At 45.1% G+C, this 24,250-nt stretch overlaps 1 protein-coding gene across 1 annotated transcript in view; it reads right to left on the bottom strand.

Annotated features, from left to right (window-relative positions):
* Positions 1 to 3,080: 3,080 nt before the first annotated feature.
* The window catches only part of trabd2b (TraB domain containing 2B), a 28,090-nt gene continuing 6,920 nt past the window's right edge, over positions 3,081 to 24,250 (bottom strand). The window contains exons 3-7 of the mRNA XM_061298271.1: positions 12,312 to 12,458; positions 10,877 to 11,051; positions 5,850 to 5,946; positions 4,479 to 4,748; positions 3,081 to 3,973 (exon numbers count right to left, since the gene is read on the bottom strand). Of these exons, the coding sequence (XP_061154255.1) occupies positions 3,772 to 3,973; positions 4,479 to 4,748; positions 5,850 to 5,946; positions 10,877 to 11,051; positions 12,312 to 12,458 (891 nt within the window). The 3' untranslated portion in view covers positions 3,081 to 3,771. The remainder of the gene's footprint in view (positions 3,974 to 4,478; positions 4,749 to 5,849; positions 5,947 to 10,876; positions 11,052 to 12,311; positions 12,459 to 24,250) is intronic.

The following is a 24,250-nucleotide window of genomic DNA, read 5'->3' as shown; positions in this document are numbered from 1 at the left end:
ATCAGGTGACCAGCATAAAATGTTTTTTTTAAGGTGTAATAATCACAGAGGCTAAGTCATATTTGTTGTTTCTTTTAATACCTTTTTGTCCAGTTGCGTGCGGGAGGGCTCTCATGTGGCAGTAATTAGCATATTTCATTAGCGTGTGGAGTGTCACCGCCGTGGCATCAAAGCGCTCTGTTTGTCGCCGATGCACGCCGAGCGCTGCCGGTGGGGTGGGGAATACGCAACTATCTGTTTTCCCCCAGAATATATTCGTGTGTTGAGTGCACTCTCTGCCTCAAGCTGCTGTCGATATCAAAGAGAACCCATTCCGCATGTGAAGTGCCCCCCTTGCGCCGAATAATAAAGAAGTATATCACGGCGAGAAAACTGTGAAACGCAACATTCGCAGTACCAGCCTTTAATGCACACGCTAGCTCGCTAGCAGACGAGTTACAGAAGGTAGTGCCCGATATAAAGCCACACTCGTTTGGGAGAATTTTGTGAAGTTTGCCATCCTTTAAAGAATTTTGTTAAATGTTTAGGCAAGGCAACTTTATTTATATTGCACATTTCATACACAAGGCAATTTCTGTTTCAAACAGACAAAACAAGTAGCTTAGCATTAACATTTAGAAAGAATAACACCTAATTGAAGTACATTTCACAGTTACTTAAAAGCTGATTATTTATTACAACGTCGCCTCCCAACATGCTGTAAATGATTGTATTGAAGCGTACAGCCAAGACACACATTTTTGACAGATGGCTTTTTCGTTCCCGTTTGCTGTAATAAATTGTCTCTTATTTCTGCACTGTATAGTTGATGGTACTTTTTCAATTTAGCCCATCAGGCGAAAAAGTGAAGCTGTTCTTTGCCAGTGTATTTCAATGCCTTTTGACACGCGCACCTGAACCGCCGTTACGACGCTCCAAGGCCAGCGGGCTCAACACAATTACTCCGAGCCGCACGTCTTCAAGGGGGTTGTGAAAATGGACTAAACTAATGTTGAGAGAGAGAGCATCCCGGCGCGCTTTTGTTGTCCCGAAAAGCTTTTTACAGCTGCCGTTGGCTTGGCTGAAAACCGAGAACCAAAAGCTCTTTCGGAGAAGCGAGCAGTAATACTCAGAATGTGGCGCCTTTGCTTAGCTCCTAATTACGTTACACATTAAAAAAGAAAGCTGTTGACAACAACAACAAGAGGAGACGGTTGCAAACGTTGGAGGTCGTTTCTTGTTTGGCTCTTTTGTGTTATTCCAGAGATCAGTGCTCTTAATGGCCTCGTTTGGATCGATGGAGGTTTACCTTGACTTGGATGACATGTTTTTTGGGGAGGGATCGATCAACATTGTCTATGGACAAAGCGGAGCTATTGTGTTTTGATGGCAAAGACTAGCATTATGGTTAGGTAATTATTTTGTATGCACACTAATCCCCTGCTTATTCACGGCTCACTATTCACTAATCCTATTTTTTTTTTTCCTGTGGTTGTCCTAGTGGAAGTTTAGTAAAAGTGTCTTTCATATTAAGTCATGCTTCAATTTAGTGAATAAATAAATGTATGTATAATACATTTAATATTGTTGATATTATTGCAAATTAATTTATTAATTAATCTTTGTAAACAAAAAAAAACAACAAAAAAAAACGTGATAACTTTGTCGAAAGCTTTGAATACGTAATCCTCCAAGGTTGAATCAGTTGAGCATAGCAAATTTGCTCGTCCTCTACTCATTGAAATCAATGGCTCAGCAGCTCCTTCCAAAAACGGCTTCACCTTGGACCTGCATCCCCCCCCCTCCCCTCGTCCCCCTCCCAGATGCAACAGAGTAGGGAGGTGTGAAGAAAAAGCCAGGGCCTGCCACATTATATGCTTTAACATGACTGGCAAATCCAGCACGGTTAAACAAACTTAACCTTCATTTGTGAAACGCTGCAAATCAAAGGGCGACAAACGACTTGTGCAAGTAATTACCAGCAGGCAGGGCGGATGAAGAAGACGGGGTGGGAGTGGCATGTGTGGAGGGAGGGGGGCTGCTGGAACAGGTTGAATGGAAGGAAATGAGAATCATTTAAGGTGAGGGGCATTTTTAATGAGTTTGCCCAGAAATTGATTTTTCCACTGTAATCTTTTATTTATATGCAGCAGGCGGCGCGTCCCCAGCAGAGTGAGGGTCAAAGCTCGAGAGCAGCCTGTCAAGGCCTCCAGCCGCTCAAACAACAGCTCCAAAGCTCAGGGAAAATGGTATTGTAGCAAAGGCAAATATTGTCCTGTCTCGGCTTAAGGGGCGGAAAGGCTGTTTATTCGAGGGGAAAAAAAAATCAGCCTTGCTCTTCCTCCCTGCATCATTCAAGGTGCAGATTAATTCAATTATTTTCCCCTCCTTCTCTGCTTATTAAATCAACATTAAGAAAGGTTATTTCCAGTCCAATGGAAAATGCTCCATTTGAGGTCAGCCTGTTGAATTCACGATAATCTTGAGATACCGTACAAACAAAACATGATTTCTTTGAGTCCTATCCACAGTAGGACACAAACTAAACAAACATTTGTGTATTTTAACAGCAGGCAAAATTTTATGAGCCCCATTAAATAAAAAGCTGATCATTTGATTGAGGCTGCGGATTGTGGTTACAGTTGCACAGTATCGGGAATTGTTTCTAATATTTTATTGTTGTTATGTTACACGAGAGGCGCGAAATATGTAACTAAATGCAACCACAATAATAAATATTACTGCTCAATGGCTGTCGAACCCTAACTAACGCAGTAATAAAGGAAACAAATCCAGGCAGAATTTTAACACAAATAGAACGCTGTTACTGTCTTGACAAATAATTCTTAAACCTTTTCTAAGATAATTCCACAGCCTTCAATCGATCGATGTGGTGGCGCCATAAAACGACAGCAATTTTTCAAATCTGGTCCTTTTTAAGGAGCTGAAATGATTGTGTGGTAATAGCGTCCCTTAGTGGCAAAATTTAAAGGTACAGCCTCATTCCCTCGTCCTTTTTTGTACTCACTTGACTGTACGTATCGATTACCGATTCTTTGTTTTCGTTACCATCCAATCAAACGAAAACTCAGGGTCAATGATCAGCTTTCAAAGATACTTTATTTCCTAAGCACATTTTTAAAAAGCAAGAAAATATACTCTTTCTTTCAGCAATAATAAATATACAATATGGACAAAATACACAATTTACACACAAAAAGTCGGAGTGCTCCCCCCACCACAGCACTATTTGGCCTTATTACCTCCCAGAGTTATTAGGATCTGTATTCGATATCCATGTTAATCAAAGATGACTATTTAACATTTTTTAATGCACGTGTTCTCAAAGTTTTTGATTTTGAGACTCCTTTATAAGAGAGACATTTTCTCAAGGAACACCTCCTAATCCTAATAAGGCAATTATACAGGTTAGCATCAAGGCACCACTATATTCTTTTTGACTCCTAATGTAGTGGTTTCAAATTCCTTTCATAGTATGTCACAGTCATATCAGAACGTTTAATTGACCCACAACTAAAGTAGGGATGAACTTTTTATTGGCATCACGGACTCCAGTTTGAGTCCGACTGATGTAATGGTCACAACCTCAACAACTCCTGGTGGTGTGAAGGCCTTTGGACCGTTATGTTCCACTTTCTTTGACTGTGTGACCCACTGGCAGCTTTTTGAAGAGCTTGGCAGCATCACTGCAAACATTCCTGCCTTTCCGGTGTTCACATTTGTCATTCTTTCGATGGCAAATTCCAGCCCTCGAACCGATCTCCTCGACGGTCAGGAGATGAGCAGTGCGTAAGATAGCAGCCAGGCTAAAGCGCTCCATAGTGACTGTTTGCGGTGGATCGACAAAGGCGGCTGGGCTGAAGCGAGGCTGGGCGGCGTGGAGAAAGGCTGACTTGTGACGTGCTCGTCCGGAGGGCTCAGGGGGGCTGTCGCGTAACCGTTGATGATCCTCACGTTTGGGGGGGGTGTGGTGCTGCAGGACAGGAAAGGAAAAGGCGTAGTTGTGTTTACTGTACAGTGGCTACTTGTAGTTTACAGTTTGCTCAGTTTTTCTCTGCAGAAGAAAAAGAAATCCAACTATTTCTGTAATGCCCACAGATGCCACAAGATGACGCCAAAACATTGGTAAATATCAAAACCTAACCATATCTTCTGCCATCTAGTGGAAAACCTAATACACCTTTTAAATACTTTACTGTTTGTATAGGCATGTCTTTATAGCAATTCTTTGACATTTTTAAAATGACACAAACACATTTAAACTCATTCAATATATTGTGAGAGCGACCAAAGAATAATGGGTAACAGAGAAATTGAAAAAGAATAAACTACTATTATACTAATTCTCAAACTAAATGTGTGCCGCCATCTAGTGGTTAAAAGGGCAATTACACTCAATATAAACACGACATAATTCCAAGAAAAAGGCAATTATTTTACTTTTTTTTTAATTAGGTAAAATAGAAAAATTCCCTCACCCATCACCAAAGCGAACCCAGAGGTCACTGAAAAGACGAGGCCTCCCGTGGCCGCGATGAGTTTTTCGAGGACGCTTGTGCCGTCCGAACTCCTCCAGCTGGCTCAGGCTGTCTGGCTGCAGCATGTGAGGCAGCCCTTCCTCCCCCTCCTCCTCCTCGTCCATGCCAGGCATGTTACTGGGCTCCTCTAGCTCAGTCTCGCCCGAACCGGTCGGCCAAATGGTGGGAGGAGCCGCGCTCGTGCCGCCGGTTGGCTCGCTATCTGGTTGACTGTTGAAGTAAAGATGTATCTCATGAGCATGGATTCCAAGAGGGGAAAAAAAAATAACTGCAACAGTGTAGAAAAAAAATTAAAATAACAGCAATCTACCATTTAACGACACTGTGTTTGGGAGTTACTGATTGAAAACAGTCTGCTTTTTGATGTTTATTCAACTTAATTATTTCCATTATTTCCTTTGGGAAAAAGTTGTTAACAATCAACCAGCATCTTGGAAGAGGTTCCGTTCAAACTTTTAAAGGTTCCTCTAAATCGCAGGAAGTTGGAAGTCATTTGGCTTTATTCTCGCTCATCAAAAGTGAATGTGTCTAAAATTGGACCACCCACAATTCAATCATCTTCCATGACTCATATTTTCTCCCCGCTTGTTAACATCCGTCAATATAATCTACACGTGAAGCTTCACTTAATAGCACGCAGGCTAAGACAAGAACAAGTGCAAAATTATCTGCTGCTCACGCTGTGTTTCTATTGTCTGAAAAGCCACTGGATCTTACGTGATGCTCATATTGGGATTTCCCGCAGCCCTTCTGTCTCATTCATAAAGTTGTAATGTATTCAACAAGCTGGTTTTCTACTTTTACGACCTCTAAAAAGCCTCCATGCGGCATTTTTGATGGCTCGGTCGGGGTGATGATAGCTCCAGGTTTGTGGTCTGGCTTCCACCCGGCCTGCGATGCGGCGCGGCTCTGCTCAGCCTGTCAGTCAGAGCATCCCTCACCGTCCACGAGAACGACGCTCGTAAACACCATCGTCCCGTTTCCTCGTCATGCCGGCCCGGAGTTCTGTTTACGCTCGGAATTTGGTCCCTGGCACAACTCTTCTCTTGCATGTGTGCGCACCCGTTTGTTTGGATCACGGTACCAGTTGGGATCACGGTACCAGCGGCTGCCGAGCACAGATGAGCGAGGCTGGCAGCACGCCACTGAGCTCCAGCGGAGGGGAGGGAGGGAATTAATCGGCTAGCAGAAAGACTTTGTTTAGTTTTGAAATCTCAGTTTGGACAGTGTCGGAGTGTTGGTATGTTGAAAGACACCAGCAGGCGTTTCCACGTTCAGTTACCATCAGAACCAAATTGGGCATTTACTTACAGCGTCACGGGCTGCTGGTCATCAGGGGTCACGTGATCGATCACATAGCCGTCTCGTCGGAGGATGTCCAGCACGCTGTGGTTCCCCAGGAAGTGACCTGGAAATAGTCCGAGTCAGGACGAGACTGAGTTATGAAAGATATTTGTCACACAGAATTGTTTTGGGGTCACACTGGAAAAAACAAATGCTTAAGTTGCGACTTTATAATCATGTTTGAAGGACTCAAAATTAGTATACCCCTTTTCTTTTTAAAACTGCGACTTTTTAGCTTGGTAATTCAAGTGTCTCCTTAAAAATAAAAGCTTCACTCTTGCATTTAGTCTGCTCTTCCTCCCTTGCGCCATATTTATCATGACGCTGTTCCCCACCAAAAAGGCAAAAGTGTTGCTCTTGGCAGAACAAAATTGTAAGTGGATTGCAATCGGCTGCTTGGGGAGGGAGTGGAGGCGAGATCTGATGGGATCTTTCTTGCCGGGAGTCTATTTGGCACAGGCCAGAAAGTTGTTTTAACTTTAAATAGGATCGTATTGAAATTGGACGTGACATTTCATAATCATTCAATTCCTGGTGGACATATGACATCATTGTGTAAAGGTGAAGTTAAATTCCGCGGATGATTTGACTGTTTTCTGCCAGGCAAATATATTACTAGTATTTATTTGATATATTGTATCGAAAGGACTTTTGAAGGGTTAACGGTCTCCAACCGAAAGGCCTCATTTTGAAATACAACTCTTGCGCTCGTGTAACGTTGTGGTCAGTGTGTGTACATCTGTGTGTGCGTCTACTTCTTTTCCGTAGACTCCCCACAAGGTCCCCACATATCCCTGGAGGCATGTTTTTAATCAGGCAGCAGAACACAATGATCCCAAAAAGCCTCTCAGAATGTTTCAATTCATCTGAAATGCGGGGTGAGTGAAAAAACAGTCGCTGACCTCAAACGCAAGCATCTGCATCGCTTGCTTCTTCCATATATGAAATTTCCCCCCCCCCTCTCCGTGTCGCCCGCTGATGTAGAGCTCTTTTTCACGTGCGCCTCAAAGATTTTCAAAGAGGCCGTCGGCGGCGCACCTTGCTGTGCATCTACGCTTACACTTTGAGCACCTTTATAAATCACTTTTACTTTCACGCTGGGTTCAAATGGTGCATTCCACCTTTGGGTCCAGCTAGGAGAGTCCGGATGGCTTCTCTTCAGCCCCCACGCTCATTCCTCATCTCCATAATGACTTCACTTCCTACGAATGCAGCAGCACGTCTGTGTCTGACTGTCTCTGTTGCACCGATGCTAAGGGACCTTCTGAGTGACGGCCGCTCACATTCGAGTTCTGCTTTATGTTCTGCTCACTTGCAGAGCTCTATAAAGGTTCGATGAGTAACTACGCGAGAGGCCCGCGTGGTTCAGTGGGATTTAAGGAGGACAAATCCTGAAGGAGGACCAAATCACTACTTTTATGGGCAATAAAAAAAAAAAACGCCATGAGATATGCGTGTGTGCCTGCTCACGTATCAAATCACCCTATTTTTGAAAATGTGTGTAAATAAGCCATTATATGCACTTTGGTAAAAATTAATAGAAGCTACAAAGTTAGCACAGATTAGCATGAATGAACAGAATGTCTTGGCCCACCGACCCCAGCCAAATTTCGCATTTGCCCGAGATCAAACTACGCTTTAATTCCTCGTCCTCTGTGTATTTTCAAATCTTTCATGAAGACACCTGGGAAGCATTTAGATTAGGGGGGAAAAAATGTCTTCTTGATATACTCCATTTTGTTGCTGCTGGAGAATGTAATCATCTCCCACTAGAGGAAAGCTGATAACATTTAGCTCCGGGATTGAAGGAAAACAAAACGCGCCCCCGTTGTTTGCTTTTTGTTTGCTTTCTTTTTCAGCCACAATATTTCCCTGCTGGGACGAGAAGTGTATGAGGAGCAGCTGTTTGACTAGCGCACACACACACACGATTTTCCTTCATTAAAGCCTCGACTGCTTTTTAAACGACAGTTTTGTATCAACGTGTTTGTGTTTGTATAGGTATATGTGCACGTGTGCGTACAACCCGGCCATGAACATTGATTTCATGTCTGTATTTTGTCATTATTTTCTTCTGTTTGAATTGAGGCCAGCGTAATTAACTGTATGGTTGAAAACCAATTTTTAAACGCAAAAGTTGTGTCATACAATGCTCGTTGCTCCTTCCGACCCCCTGATTGTAATAATTGTGAAATCTTTTGAGAATGAGATACTCGACTGCTAATAACCATGAAAGCGATGACAAGATTAAAACCACAAATTCCGCTTGTTGGTTTTGAACGGTGGCCAAAGGGAGGGGAAGCATTTGGGACGAGTGAATTGTCTTCAAATTGTGACACTGCTGGAAAACCAAACTATTATCTTGCTCAGATAGAAGTTACAAGAAGAAGCTCAGAAATAATAACACTCCTTGAGGGAGGCTATTAAAAGGTGTGTCCGGGATTATACAACGCTTAGTGAAGTACGGACAAGTCGGTGATGTCATCAGTTTTGCAACGGTGACAAAGAGACAGGAAAACATGGTAACGCTGATGTCATGTCAAATTAGGGATGAGTGTTTTTCTTTTGCTAAGATGTTTTAGTTTGCATTAGTCAGAATTAATGAAATGTTTTATTCTCAGGCTAAATAAAATAAAAAAATCACCTATTGTTGTATACAAAAGCTTTAAGGTCAGTTTGTATAGCACCACCTGTTACTACAAACTTTCGGTGGGCCGAATATTTATTCAAGTGTCAGCAGATCTTTTTTTGTAATAGATATTGATTTTGGCCCTGGAGTGTTTTATTTCATTTTATTTCAGCATTTCTTTAGCCCCATCAATGTAGACATAGCCTAAGAGCCAAATCGGCGATGAACTCGTAGTGGAGCAGACAGACGTTGAAAGAGGCTGAGAAAAGCAAACACGCTCGGCTAAAGCACGACAAAGACCAGACAAGTGACGTGCGTGCCTGCATGGGAGCAAAATCGGGGGACATTTTGGCAGGAAGCTTGACATTTGTGTAAAAACCAGTATTTCCCACCAAAAAAAATTAAACTGCCATTAGCTCCGCCACCTAAATTCTTTTTTTTATTTGAAGAAGAAAAAAGCCCACCCTAAAATCAAAATGATATGTATTTTCAGCATTGCATTTACTAATACAAACTCACTATTTTGGGTTATATTGCTACAAGAATTCAAATTATGACCCCCATTAAAGTTATTTTTTGTTTCTCATAGCACGCCCGACCTCTTTTTGCCCTCACTATAGTCCCTAAAAGCCCGCATGGCAGAGTCTTGGCGCCAGAATCAGCTCTTGGGAAAGGAAATGAAAGTGGCTCAAACAAACAAACCTACATGTGTATTTTGGAGAGCGCCAACTCTTCTTGGCAAAACGCACATGACGCGCCTCGTCGGCTTACGCGCACCAGTGTGTGAAGCGGCGTCTCGGCTGTCAGGAAATTCCACGGGATGTTTTCAATAAGGCGGCAGCCCGAGAGCTGGCAAACTTGCTGCACACCACAAAGAGCAAGATGCAACTTTTAAATACAACTTGCGATCGTGTATACGAAAAGACGAAAGCTTGTTTGTTTTTGTCTCGTTCCGACTGATGCGTTCAATGCCGCGCGGTTTTCTCGGTTTCGGCTACGATCCAGGTGACCTGCACCTGTGTAATGGCAAAATGTAAAGTACCAACCATTTTAGTGTTGGTTGACGACACAAAGGGACAAGTCTCTCAAATATTATGGCCTAGTCACTTGCAAAACATAAAAATCAGCAACACAAATCATGTTTGAGAGCTTGGCAGGAAACTGAAATTGTTGCCGCCCGAGCTGAGTAACCACCGCCTACGCATCTTTTTTTTTTTTCTTTAAATGACAATAAATCAAAGAGGAAAACAACATTATGTAGTACCAACTGCAGCCTCAAGAGACACAAAGGAATCAAAATGTTTTCATACATGCCAAGTACCGCCAAGTGTTCATAATAAACAAGTCCGATTTATTAATATTGACATTTGTGGAATGAGAATTAACCAGAAATGTTTTTCCATTTCAGGAGGCGGACATTTTGTTGACACCTGCTGTCCACTGATATCGACATCACAATGCCCGCAGTGTCGTCTTACGGACATCGAGCGACCAAACCCAGAAAACAGGTGAGGATCCGCTTAAGCGTTCCGGTGAAGGATGTAGGCAGATGTGTTCAGGAGAGAAAAGGTCCAATTTGCACAGTCAGGAAGGTGTAGGTGTGCAGACTGAAGCAGGTCCAAGTTGGATTTCCAGGCTGAACCACTTTATGCACACGTCGTATAGTTTAATCACTCGGTGCAAAAACTCCTGGACGGGATCACAACAGCTGTAAATTTAGAAGGTTTTGACCCAAGTGCTGCCTGTATGGACTCATTCCAGTCGGCCTTCTCACACTCAGGCAAAAGTATTGGGACACCTGACCTAGTCAAAGTCCACCAGGCTCACCTTTATGGATCTTGCCATGTGCGGTGCAGGCCCTCCCCAAAACTGCTCCTACAATGTTGGAACCGACGAGATCCCCAGGGTGACCATAAAAACGAAATAACCTTAGTCTACCCTGGCTGGTTGATGTTGCTAAGCATGTCTGGTTAAGCCCTCAATTGTTACGACACTTCTTTTAATTCCCCTTCTAAGCCCCAAAGTTGTTTTGGTTCATGCAATAAAGTCACTTAAGTAAGAACAGACGGCAGTTCACAACTTCCACTCCGCTCCTCTGGCCAATATGCACCCACATTGTCGTTTGGTACTTTCATGGCATCGAGTGGATGATAAAACTTCATGAGTAGTTACAGACGCAAACGCAGAGGACGAGCCAACATGAAAAAGAAATAAGACAGCAAGTGTTATAATTTGAGATAAGACCTGTTTATTAGGGCCTAACTAGATAAAGCTAGAATAAGTCTGCTAGCGTAATGCTAACACATCATGGGAAACGCCATAGATGGGCTAATGACTAGCATTTATGTGGTATGCACCCTCTCACCTGCGCCAAAGGCGAAAAAGTAGGTCTGGTTGGGGTTCCTCTGCAGCAGGGCGGACACGCGACGGGCCATGCGCTCGTTACGCTTGTAGATGAGCTCTTGGCGAAAGTAGCTGTCGATCTGCTGCGCCGTGGTGCGTTCGTGAGCCGGCAGGGAGCTGTTGATGAAGTGCGGCAACTGCGTGAGGAGAAAAAAGAAAGGCTATTTTATTGCGAAGGTATTCGGAGAGGTCATCAACTGTCACATTTGAGTTAATGAGACGCGTAGCGACGTTAGCGCTAGCAACAATTGCGTCGGACGCAAAGGGTCAGCGAGTTTCGGGTGTTGAACATCGCCGATCTCGGTCGACACCCGTCCCGACATGACATTTTATGATGTTATTTAAGAGCGGTGAATTACAGTGTGGAGTTCCCACAATGCCTCGGTAAGACAAATGAAATGCTATTGAGTTTCTGGTGGGAGAGCAGATGTGTTTCATGTGTTTGGGTTTGACACTCAAAGCGATTTATTGAAGCACGTGTGAGCAAGTAGCGCTCGCTGGCATTCGTCGACTTCGCGCTTACGTTATATTTGAGTGGCTTTGTCGACACAAATGTGCGATGTTAAAGAGTCCAACGTTGGAAAGGTGCACTCACTGAGTATCTTTAGTTTACAAATCGTTTCATATCCCGTGCAGATAAACGCACGTTTAGAGCTCCAGGTGTCTGATCGCTCTAGCATGTGCTGGAAAATTCCAGTACATGTCATTTCATTACGGCCCAATTGCTCTGATTTAAAGGGTAGGAGGCCGCCGGCGGGCTACTCGAGCGCCGCGACGAGCTCCCCGGGGCTGACGGAGTTAGAAAGACGAATGAATACGGGCCACGAAAATGACACGAGGGGGGCCCAGTGAGATTTCTTTGCTTCAACTTTCACACTTTCTCGGGGGTCTCTGGTGTGAATAACTTGTAAAGCTAAGGTTACACTGTGTATTGGCTTTAATGTGTCTGGGAGTGATTTCTTTTCTCGTGTGTGTGTGTGTGGCGATTTGTTGACGTTTTGTGTGTGAGCTGCATGTTTTAGAAGCTCCATGTTGCTGTTGTCTTGTAAAATGCTGTAAGCTATTTTGTCGATTGTCATGAAGACATAAATTCACGTCCCTCCAGTTCTTTATTATTAGTTTTGATGTCAGGCTTACAGCCATACAAGTTTAGAAAGCCCCACGAAAGACCGCAAAATTTACTTTGACATGAAGATGCTTCGCAGATGGCGTGGAATCTCATGACTTTTGCATTTATTTTGAATTTGAGATGCTTATGGGTACACAGGGGGGACAAAAACGGCTCATGTTCTTTTTGTGTGCGGTTAGCTTCTGCTTGTGTTTAAAATAATAATTTTGCAATTGGCCATTGCGTTGGGAAAAAGAAATGTGGAGGTCATCGGTGAGAGCAAGCGGACCTGCGAGTTGTCGTGGTTGAAGATGATGGAGCTTAGGTCGCCGCAGTTGTAATGCGTGATGAGGTCCTCGGTGGTATAGGCGCCCTGCAGGCTGCCCGCTCGGACGCCCTCATGCTGGAGCAGGGTTTGGTTCAAGGCGAAGAGCACCTGTGGGAAGAAGCACATAAAAACATGACGACTATTCCTTTTGTAATTTAAGTCATCGATGTATTACTAAGTCAAAAACATCGCAAAATTAGCCAATAGGAAAGTAGTATTGCGGCTCGTGCGCTAATGTTGCAAGCCTAACGTCGTTAGCGATTTGTTCGGTACTTTCCTTTGAGGTCAACTGCAGGTAAAACCCACCACACATGCACACCAGTGCGTTTCTGTTGCAGGGTGGAGAAAGTTTGGAAAGAGTTCTTTGAAACCTTTCTCTCTCTGTCACCGGGGCGCCGTAAATCTACAACAGCCATTAATAGCAAAAGTAAACCCTCTTTAAAGAGAATTTACTGCTTGCAGCCGGCGTTCAGCCCGCTGACTCTGCTCGATTGGTCAAAACCAAAAACCCTCCCACCGACCCCTGCAGCGCTATGCCACATGCGATCGATCCGACATGTGGTCCGGGGCGGTTGATGGCCGCCGAGCTCGCTCCTCCAAGAACCGGAGGCCCACGGGAAGCCCTTTCACACACTTCTACATTGCTCCTAAAGTGACGTGATTACGCCAAATGACTCATCTCGTCATAACTTCAAATCTCAGTTGGCGAGAGCCGTCCAAGAAAGTCAACGTCGAGAATGTCGATGATTCGCATAGCAGCTACGGTCCGATACAGCTGCTGGACTGATTTAGCCCCGAGCCGTAATTTACACAATTACATGTGGCTTTCACAATCGTGCGGAATACCCACCGGACACGTCATTAGGTACAGCTGCGCAATGGAATGAGACAAAATCGTGCCCTCACCAAACCATACAGTCGATTTGGAGTCATCCCGTTTTTTTGTGTAATCTCGCTAGTCAACAAAACCACAAACCGCAACAGAAAATGTAACCTCTTTGGTAGAGGTAAGGACAATAACAGTATCATTCTTCAGGTTACATTTTTATTGCGCATAAAACTGCAAGTTGTTTTGAATTGTTCAATGTGAGCCCAGTTTATAATTAATTTTATAGGTCGGGATGACCTTCCACTATCCACCCCCCAAAAGAAACAACTCTTGAGTGGAGTCAGGAAGTGTCGGTTACACCTGCTCAATATTTTATGACACTTCTCTGGACAAAGCCGAGTGTGCAGGGAGACGGAAAGCTCAGTGTGTTGGTCGATGCAATTGTCGCTGTACAAGATCAATATTGTCTTTCTCAGAGGCATAGAACGGAATTGGAGCCTGTAACCATGGTGACGGAGTTTATACAGGAGGAACTTGGTGTTTCTGATGTTGCGAAATAGGTCATGTTGGACTTTAGTTAACCCCCCCCAGCCTGGCTTTTATCAAACCAACTCCTGATTTCCTAAATATTTTTTCTTTATCAAATAAAAAACTACTGGCCCCTGAAGATTTTGTTTTTCCCCCTGTAATACAAAAAGTCATGAGTGGAGCTCTGGTTAACAAATAGCTAAGGATCACTTGTGTTAGTTGTGTTAAAATGTACATGCATTCACAGCAAGTGACCTTGAAGGCATTTAAAATTTGGCGGCGGTCTCCGAATAATGTTAGCAAGCTCGCATGCGGACGTGGCAGACTCGACAGGCGGCAAATGAAGTCAAACGAGAAAAAAAAAGACAAAAGCTTGTTAGTGCATTTACGCGTCCATATTGTCTGCTTTCCTTGAAACCTCAAGAAAGGCCATTCAAAAGAAAGGAGACAGTAAAATGTGGGCTAGATGCTACGATATGATGAAAGGCTTGTTTTTGAAGAGCGGAGCATGTGCTGAGCAGATGGAAGTGATGATCTCGCCGGATTAGCGAGCGGCGGAGAGTTTGGCTCGGTGGTTTTTGCACGCATGCAGCCGATTAGAAATCAGGTGCAAGAAAACAAACATGCCTTCCACTTAGTTATTCGCTCTGCTTGCTTTTAAATCCCCCAAATCACATCGACGCACTCGGTTATTGTTATCATCATCACGGGATTTATTCTGTGACGCCAATGCGAGAGCCTTGCGAGTTTTTTTTCTTTCCAGTTCTTTATCTCGCCGTCATTTAATCGGGCGCCGATAAAGAAAAACAGGGAGGTGCGTTCCCCTCCTCCGCTCTGGCCTCCCCAGAGAGCCGCTTGTGTTTCACGGCTTGAAAAGGCTTCGCCGGACCCGTGACCCTGAAGACATGCACCGCTGCGTCCCTCTGGGGGCTGAGAGGGGGGGGGGGGGTCGCTTGGGTTTGCCGCACCCTGCAGGGCCAGAGTTTAGGTAAAGGAGTTGAAATAACATCCAGGGAATTTCTCAGTGCCAGGTTCCCAGCAAAGACAGGTTCTTTGTGAGTTTTATGGAGGAGGATAAAGAACATTCAAGTTCTAGTATATTTGAATTGCAAACCTGTTACCATTTATTTATTTAGTTTATTTTAAATCTTACATTTTTTTAATTGTTTTATTTTTTTATTTCATTCTTTACTGTTTTTTTATTTTTTATTTAATTTGAAACGTGTTTATTTATTACCCCGCCAAGTTGACCTGAAAAGGCAGACATCTTTTCTCAATTCTTTGTTTTTCCATTTCTGGTTCCACGTTAAAGCTAATCCGTTTTATTGAGGGCGTTCATTTAAACGCACAACTAAGAGGCGTATCTAGAAAAAGCGGAGCTGTTGTGTCTTCGTGTCTGTGTGTACAATCGGTAGTGGCAGGGGGCTTTCAAAGCTCGCCGTTGTCTGATGTTTTGGTCCGAGAAGCACCTTGAATACATTAAGCAAAGGAAAAGATGGTGTCACCCATCAAAGTCACGCGGACAGTCGGCCATGATAGCCCCGCCGTCATCTCCTCCGCTTTTATCCCGTTGTTCTCGGGTTTCTACTCTCGGTGGAGATGCGTGTAAGCTGTCAGGGGCTTTTTGGAGGCACCATTTAAACTCCCTACGTCGGATCCTCGCCAGAGGACTTTTTACAGCCAGCCCCTTGGCGCCTCGTAGCATGTGGACTCGCGTGTTTGAAGGTGAGCGGCGCTTTCAACTCATCCCATCTGGCGTCGGCCTCGCGTTGAGTCATCGGCCCTTTCCCGTGCCAACGTCGGCGTCAAAGTTCTCCTTTTTTTTTTTTTCCTCCCTCCGTCCTACCGCTGTGCCTACTCGGCCCTCCGTCTTAGAGGAGGAAATCCCGGGATTACTACGGTGACAATCCCAGTGGCAGAGGGCCGCCGCTGGCAGCTTCCGCAGAAAAGCCTCGTTTTATTCCCCTTCCGTCTCCCGAGGCAGGGGGCGAGCGCTTTTGATTTTTTTGTCACCCCTGTTGGCACTCTTTGGCCTGGCGCTCCTTCTGTTTTCTCCACTTAATAAGAGGACTGAGCGGGGGAGGTGGGGCGGCTCGGCTGTTGCCCCAGCTCTCTGTAAACTTGTCCACAAATAAACCCCGCTGTTTGACTTGGCAGGGCCGCGGCTGCGCCAGTCATCCCGGCTTTCCTGCTCCCTCCACCCCCCCCCCTCTCAGAAAACGCAGAACAAAATAAAGTATGACTCGAGAAAGGCAGAAACAGCTCACAGCTGCTCCTTCACACGGACGGCGTCCGTCCGTGTCGGAGGAAGACGCGCAAATCTCACAGTGAAATCTTGCTAATCTTTGTTTTCCTTTGATACCGAGTCCTACATCTGGTGAGGTGGCACAAGTCTTACTTGGAACGAATCAATTTAAACAGACGCTTATTAATACGAAGCGATGGAATTTGAAACTGGTTGGGTGGCCCTCGAGAAACAAGATGACCGAGTCCAGCATTTGGAGCCGACGCTGTTCATGAGGTCCTTTCAAAGTTGCCAAAATTTACGCTTTTAAATAACTTTTTGTCAACTCCAGTGCTTTCTCTGTCTCGGGAACACATTTGTTTTTGTTTTACTTTCAAGTTCATTCCAGAACAGTGGAAACCCTCAAATATACTTGGCCCAAAGAAAACCGCCACTTTAATAGAAAATGACGCTTCTCTAAAATTACCATTTTTTTCAATCCTTTAAATATTAGCGTGCAGTCTATGGGCTCTTTCTGTTCCATTATTTCTTATGTGTTGTTGGATTTTATTTTTTTCTTATTCACTTAAGCACATCCATTAATGTGACTCAAGCAGACTCAAACCTTCCTCGAACCACATGAACAAAAACTAGCAAATCAAACTTTTGAAGCCTTAACTGGCCGATAGAGCCCGTGAACGCAGAGCTGCCACACTGATTGACGTTTTTATGATGTGTCAAATGATTTCTGGTAGGCCTCTTCAAAATGGCTGTTGAGGGATTCAAACACATCTTGTGAGTGTCTATGAGGTCTGACAAAAGTTCTCTTAGTGTATATAGGAAAGAAGATCTTACCAAGCAACTGGACATAAATAAACAAATCGAATGTCCATATCCCAGAAAGCCTATGCTAATGTTAGCATTAGCTTGTTAATATTAAGAGAATAACGCAAACGTCACAGATGAAATGCGTAATGGAGCTTACAAATGTTCTACCCGTGGGCCTCATGGGGGAATTCACGCAGCCTTCCTAGATCAGGTCGCGCTAACCTTATCGCCTTCTTAAAACTTGTAGTCCATCACGAACATCGTGGCCTCCGCTAATCCCAACACATTTCACACACATTTAAAAAAAAAAGATCGCAATGAATCCAACAATGTGTGCGATACGATCCAAACCAGATGAGAAACGTCGGCACATGTTTAAGACATTCCGACGTCGCCCTCGCTTATCTCCCTCAGCTTTTCCTGAGCTTACAGATTTGGACGCAATCATCCCCAAAGAATGATTTGTCCTTCATAAAGTCCACATCAGAGGTGCGGCTGAAACGTGAGCTTGCCACATAATCACCTGCAAAAAGGGCCAGGTGACTCAAGTCACGCCGGCCCTGCTCCTCTCGTACGTCATTCTAGCGTTATGCAGTCCAACGGATTCCTGTCGAATCTCTTTTTCGGCAGGAAAAACGTTTGACACGGTTAGAACGTTCTCTGCCGGGTACGACTGCCGCCTTGGAAAGAGATGAAACAGATTTGGGCAGACGGCGAGCAATAAGTTTTAACTTCTACCTTGTTCCAGCTCTTTGGTACATTCCTCCTCCTCACAAAAAACACACCACCCAGAGATGGCAGCCCTGCAGCCTTCCAGGAAACAAACGCATGATCGCACCCGAGCTCTCTTCTTAGGCAAACACTGGGCCTGAACCACAACAGGCAAGTCGGCCAGCGCCAGAGAACGTCTTGAATGCGTGTGTGTACGTGACATCTGTTGGTGTGTGTGCCAGCGCATGCAGCCCACAGGGGCTCAAAGGGCAGAGTTGGGCAGCCACGCTCTGCGTTTTGCGGTCCCTCCGTCAGCACATCGCACCTTCGCGGCCTTTAAACAGGCCACAAATCATCAGAGGGACCACACCGATGCCATGGAAACCCTCCGACCCTGACAAGTTATGTGCGAATCGGGAAGTACGAACAAACTGTTAAATTTGGAATCGACAGCGACGTTGCTACGTAAACAAGCTTCTGTACACTTTTAACCGGATTACAAAAACGGGCTCGGGGAAGGGAAAAAAAAGGAAATTAGCTATGTATTTCTTAATCCAAGCAAAATTATCGGTGAGCCGAAACGGAGCCACATCACAGAAGCACCGCAGTGGGAGTGTTGATGTGCTCTCGGATGGGTTCCGGGTGAGCGGCCGTGGTTTCACGGGCGCTGCGTGCATGTGAGTACACACTGACAGATGTCTCGCACACTTTGGGATTATTGCAAAAGAATGTAAAAGGGGATGGCTGTGACGGTGACTCACACGCTCCAGATTACAAAGGAGCCAACACGCATGCAAACACATGCTGGACCAAAGGTTGGATACGTTTGCACCGCTTGAAGTCGTGGACGTGCCCATTGAGAATGTCGAGTCCACCAAAACAAAACACTCCTCTGTTTCTTCTGATCATGTCTTTCCTTTCACCCCGACTTGTCTTTATTCTCCACGTCAACACCCCCCCCCCCCACCTGGTTCATTGCATCCAAGTGGCCATGGCAACACTCCAAAACGGTGGATGAGTCAACAATGAGCTGTTTGCTTTCCACCCTCTCTGGCAAGGTGGAGTGAGAGTGAGTGGACGAGCACGTTAATGTTCAACATTTGAAATGAATTATAAATGCCCATCTACCGTTTTAAAACAAATGCAGATACGTAACCAAAAAATAAATCTATTAGGCTAACTGAATTTGGCGTTTAGGTAGGTATAACATTTAGCAATAACAATTTAGCATTTATCGTTGGTTTAACATTTATCTCTAACAATTTAGCATATATCAAAGCTATACATAAGTCGGTAGGTAAGGCCATTCACCCCGAAAGGAAAATCACAACGAGAAAAATTTGCATTAATAGACAGCTAGCTTAATGCTACCATGTCACATAAAAGATCATGTACAGGCTAATAGAAATGGCGTATGTAACTGTGAAGTTTATTTAGGGACATTATCTGCCTCTTCTTGGTCTTATTCAGACTTGCTTATACTGTATAGGACTGTAAAACCTATTATATTAAAATTGCTTAAAAATCTGTGATATAGCAGGGACGCTAATGACGAGCTAACGTAGTGGGGGGAACTCTGACCGTCCAAAGCGCCAGTACAAATGTTAGCTGCCGAGCGGCTACCGTGTCACGCGACGTTTTTGGCATCCGTGTTGACCTTGGGATGCTTTATACCAGCAACCACTCACGGTTCTCGTTTTACCCTTTCGCTGTTTCCAAAACATCCATCGGGATGTCAGTGTGCAGCGGACGGGCGCACATAAATTGCCACGCTCATTTCACAGCAGCTGCGCGTTCACTTCCATTCTGACCGACCCCCCCCCCGACTTTGCCTTTATCTCCTCACCCCTTTGACTTATGTCCGTTTTATACCTCTTCCTGTCCCCCGTTTGTTTCTGACTTTCACCGGCCTGCCACCCATCTGTTTCTCATCACACTGCCGAGGTTGTGGCCATGAGGGAGCTGGATGAGATAGAAGAGGAGGGGAGTCACTTATCCTTTCCTATCAAATTCAGACTGCACGAACAACTGTAAGACTTTAGTTTTTTCATTTGTAAGTAGGGAAGCATTCCTGCATGCGCGTTGTCGGAAAACCAGCAAATAACCCCCCCCCCCCCCCCAAAAAGGAGAAGTGAGTTAATGAGCTCCTCCAGGGATGTTTACTTTTTTCATAACCAACACAAACAGAAAGTTGGCCGACTGCGGCGGCCCTTAAAGACGCACATAAGCGCCTCTCAGTGCGATGAGCTGTCAGACCCTGTTAGACTTGGCGTTCCTGTTCCTGCGGTTTGGATCTCCTTTCTGAGGAGGACCTTTTCCCCGCATCAGGCACTTCCAGGGAGCAGCGGGAGCCAACGCGGGGAGGAAAGAGGACAGACAGGAAGGGAGCGCCGAGGGCCTCTCGTTATTGTAGTCATTTGCTGAAATAACTCGCATGATTTGTGAAGCACATTAAGGAGTTCGTGCGTGCCGCTTGGAACAACCACGCCGTCATCGGAGCCACTCCATCGCCCTCGGGCGTATCCATGTTGCGGAGAACGCATTTGCGTATGAATAATATTAGGATACCTTCAGTTTCAATTACATTCCTTCCAGATGAGCCCCCGAAGAGCTCATGGCTGATTAAAACGAATTTATTTGTGTTTCTCATCCACGAGGGAGAAAAGAAAAAAGTGGACTCGATTTTATTTTAAAGGACAAGAGCCACATTGGCGGCTTGTCCTCTTGGGTGGGCAGAGGAGGCGAACCAGAACAGACATCCATCAAAATATGCCTTCGCAATAGACAAACGGTCATTTGAGACCAGCGTCGCTTTTTGGGTTGTTTTTATCCCACTAAGAAAACTTTGGCTTCTTACTCTGGCGTCTGCGTTTTAAAAACAAACTCAATATTTCTTCACCCAAATCAAAATCTCATCCCATTTTCCCTTACCATTCTTTTATTATATTACTGTTTGCTTTCACGGATAGCTAGCTCGCTAGCTAGCAATGGCCGTCCCCTTAGACGGATAGAATTGAGGCTTTATTCATATTCCACAAACGTAACATTAGTCGTAATACTTTTTTTGGACCAGTGAGGCAGCATGGAACATATTATTCTAAAAGACATTTTTTATTTGACTTCCCCTTTAAGCTAATTACTGAGACAATATAGCCTTGCTCTTGCTGGCTAGCGCTGGTGTCTCTAAATTAGATTTTTATTGAAGCCCCAATTTCCGTACATTTGTGCTTTAATTTCCCACCCCAGGGTTCTGCTAATATGAGAACATGACAGCTAATCAGCATTAGATTCGCAAAGTGCGATAGCGGCTTTCCAGCCCATATATCGAGCTGTCCTCAGTCCCTCCACTGAGTTAAGTTCAAATCGCGCTGATGTCACTGAAGTCATAAATGTCTTGGCTATGGGGGTTTTTTCCTCCCTTTTTTCACTCGCCAATTCTTCCATCTTCTCCCCTCTCATTCTTTCCCCTCCTAATCATCATTTTTTTTGTCTCTTGTCTCGGTTTCCAGGGGCAACGCTTCAAATTTGTTTGGGTCATTTGGAAGCAAACAGCAGCCAGGTTGAGGGGTAAGATTATTTTTGCTCTAATGCATTTTGTCTGTCTTCATGGCGCAACTGATTTTTGCTCAGGGAAAATACTCCCAATGCTTCATTTTTTTTTTTTTCCCCCAGAAGTTATTGCAAGGAATCTGACACAACTTGCTGCCTTGGCAACAGAACTCAAATATAATCAACGACGTGCAGTACGGGTGTCGGAACACTCCCAAATACTGACACACACAAACACAGCATGCGGCTAAAACTATTATTAGGCTGTGTATAGTCGCTTGTGTAAAAACAGCATCATTTACAGTTGCCCGTCATTTGCCAAGTGCGAGGACACGGCCTGAACCGTAAAAAAAAAGGGAAGCTATGTGACGTATGGATTGCCAGATGTAGGAAAATGGAAATCATCTCACTGTGGGGACCAGCAAACTTTTGAACCGTCAGTCCAACACTAGCAATAACAAACCGAAAGTGCAAATGTGTCAGATTTTCGTCATTGATCTTAAACTTAACTTCAAACTTTGGTCGGACCTCACTTCTCAACAGCCTATAAATCTACACTCGTGTGCGTGTTTGAGAGAGCAAGGAAGGCAATTACCGCTGCGATTCCCACATAAGTGAGTCGTCCGATTTGTCAGCTCGGTTTGGAGAAGGCATTGAGAAAAATGGACTTGCGCTCAAAGAAAATGTTGTTACTCAAACGTACATTGAGCGAAACCCGACGCCTAAATTCGCATACACTGAAGGAGGGAGGAGTCAGAAGATAAAATACGGCTTCATAATGTGACGCTGGCTGGACCGTAGCGCGGGTGGTCTGGCACAGTGAGTTGACATATGCATCACGAAGCAAGACATGTTCACGTAGCCAAGTTCAACTCGGTTCTGCTGCTCTCTGTCTACTCAGCTGTGCACCAGGAATCCTCGAATCTTGCCCGCATTCCGCAAAACTGGCAAGTCAGACAATTATCTGTCTGCCATTTAGCACAATTGGTACTTTCGAACTCTTTTGTAACCTCCGTCAAAGGATCTGCTGGCGAATCGGGCAGCCATTTTGTTTTCCGACGTCGGAACCTCCCAGCCGTCTTCAATGCGGCATCTGTCTTGGCCAACCGCACCGAGAACCCCATTTTTGAGACTTGATTAGTCTCCATAATTTCATATTTTTATAGTGGCAGTATAATCTAGCGTGACCTGAGCAGGGCTTCTATTTTTCTTAGGGGCGGTTGGCAGCAGACTTAAAACGCCTCCCCGTAAAATTCCACTCCATGTGGACGACAGACCGACGGCTAGCCACCCACCCGGCTCTCGCAAATGAACATCAAGTCGAATTCAACAAAAGACGCTTCATAAAAAAAGAGGAATTCGCGGGCCCCGGTGCTGGCGATCCGCAGGTGTAGCTAACAAAATGCCCGCTGCGTGTCATTTCTACTCACACAAAAACGCTTTTGAACATGCTTTCTTGCACATAACTCGCACTCTGTGATTTCTTACCTGTCCGAAGGCCGCAAACCGCAAAGACGCCGCGGGATATGAGCGCCCACGCCATTTACTCGCTATTAAAATCCGTGTATTAATAGACACGTCCTTATTCGAAGACGGCGCACCTTCTCGACCCCTCCCTCCTCCACCTGCTCGTCATTCATATGCCCTCCGCCCCATCGCAAGCGCACAATCCCACGTGTGTGCGCGGCACAGCGCGCGTATTCATCTGGCGGGGCCTCGGCACGTTGACATGTTTCCCCGCTAATCTGTTTGCACAACGTTGCCGCCGACCGCGGGCCAATCAGGTGCTGCGGGTGGTTTTGAAAAAATTTAAACGGGTCTCGTGTACAAAAAAAAGTTGGGGGATTTGCTAAATGAAGAAAGATGAGCCACCCACTGAGAATCTCATTGTCTCGCCTTTCTCACGGTCTTCCTCTCGCCCGCCCTTCCCGGAAGAGCAGAGACGACTCGCCGAGTGCATTTGATTCCTCGTCTCATTTGCGCTGCGTAAACTCTGCCATGTGTGCGATATTACGTCTAAATTGTTCCAGAGTTGGAAAACCCGCCCAGCGCCAACTGACAGGTGCAATTGAGCGTGATATAAGCCGCGCCGGAAAGGAGAAGACGGATTTAAGTCAGACGCAATGAGGCCAAGCCGTGATAGCTCTTTGCTTGTGTTTACGGTACACGAGGTGCTTTTTTATGGCGCTAGCAACAAACTGTGCTTTGACGCTTCGGAATCGTGCCCTCACATTTACCTTGGTCAAATCTTCTCCCAGCCGCTTATCCTATTAAACATCATCCGCACAGACTAATTGGCTCAGGTCGGTGTCGTTGCACGTTGAGCCGCTTGAGTTAAGGGGGCTCCCGCGCGTTCAGCCAAAGGGAGACGAGGTCATCAAGAGGCCGATGACAAAGGCGACCGCCCCCCCTTCGGTCAATCGGGTTCACGGAAAATCTTTTAAAGGTTGAAGCGGCGTTCCGAACGTTCTCACCCGGCTTCTCCTGCAGCGTCGTAAAACAAGATGGTTAACCGGCGGGATTTTTTACGTCGATGTAACGTGAGGCCGCGCAGACGGGGGCCGGCTTCTGCTTTGGGTCATTTTTTTCCCATGAATCAATACTAGCTAAAAATAAGCCAGGTGATGCAAGAGGGTTGCAGCGTACGTGCAAATGATGTGGAGAGGCGAGCAATGCGTTGCTGAAGCGCTCAGTGGCCGGAGTAGAAATGGGGCACAAGGCAAAGGGGGCGCAGGACTTGCATAGGTCACATTAGAAGTGGGTTCAGTGAGAGGGCTTCGCTAATTCCACTTAATCTTCGACAAGCCTCCCTCACATGCACGCACGCACACACACACACACACTTGCTCTCTCCTGACATCTATTTATGACCACTAGTCAATGTGTGTGTGTGTGGAACGGGCGTGTTAATATGCGCACACCGGGACGCTGAGTTCAGGTCCAACCAACAAGTGTCCGACATGGAAAGTTACATGCCTAGGCACACTGGGATTTATTTATTTTTTTGCTTACCAGCAACCTTGTCGACACACCCACACACGTTTCACACCTAAAAGAAATGTTAAATCAAATTTTGTATTGAACTTTATTTGCCTTGAACAAATCAATTTATGGTTTTAATTATGTCGTTTTGTCATAGCTTATTGTCATACAAGTTGATAGTAATGGAATAAATAAATGCACAAATGGCTAAATAAATGCACGAGTGTGTGGATAAATAAACAAATAAAT

Source organism: Syngnathus typhle, linkage group LG14 (assembly GCF_033458585.1).
Source record: "Syngnathus typhle isolate RoL2023-S1 ecotype Sweden linkage group LG14, RoL_Styp_1.0, whole genome shotgun sequence".
NCBI lineage: Eukaryota > Metazoa > Chordata > Actinopteri > Syngnathiformes > Syngnathidae > Syngnathus > Syngnathus typhle.
Note: the sequence above shows the minus strand (reverse complement) of the source record. Positions and strands in the feature narration are given on the sequence as shown.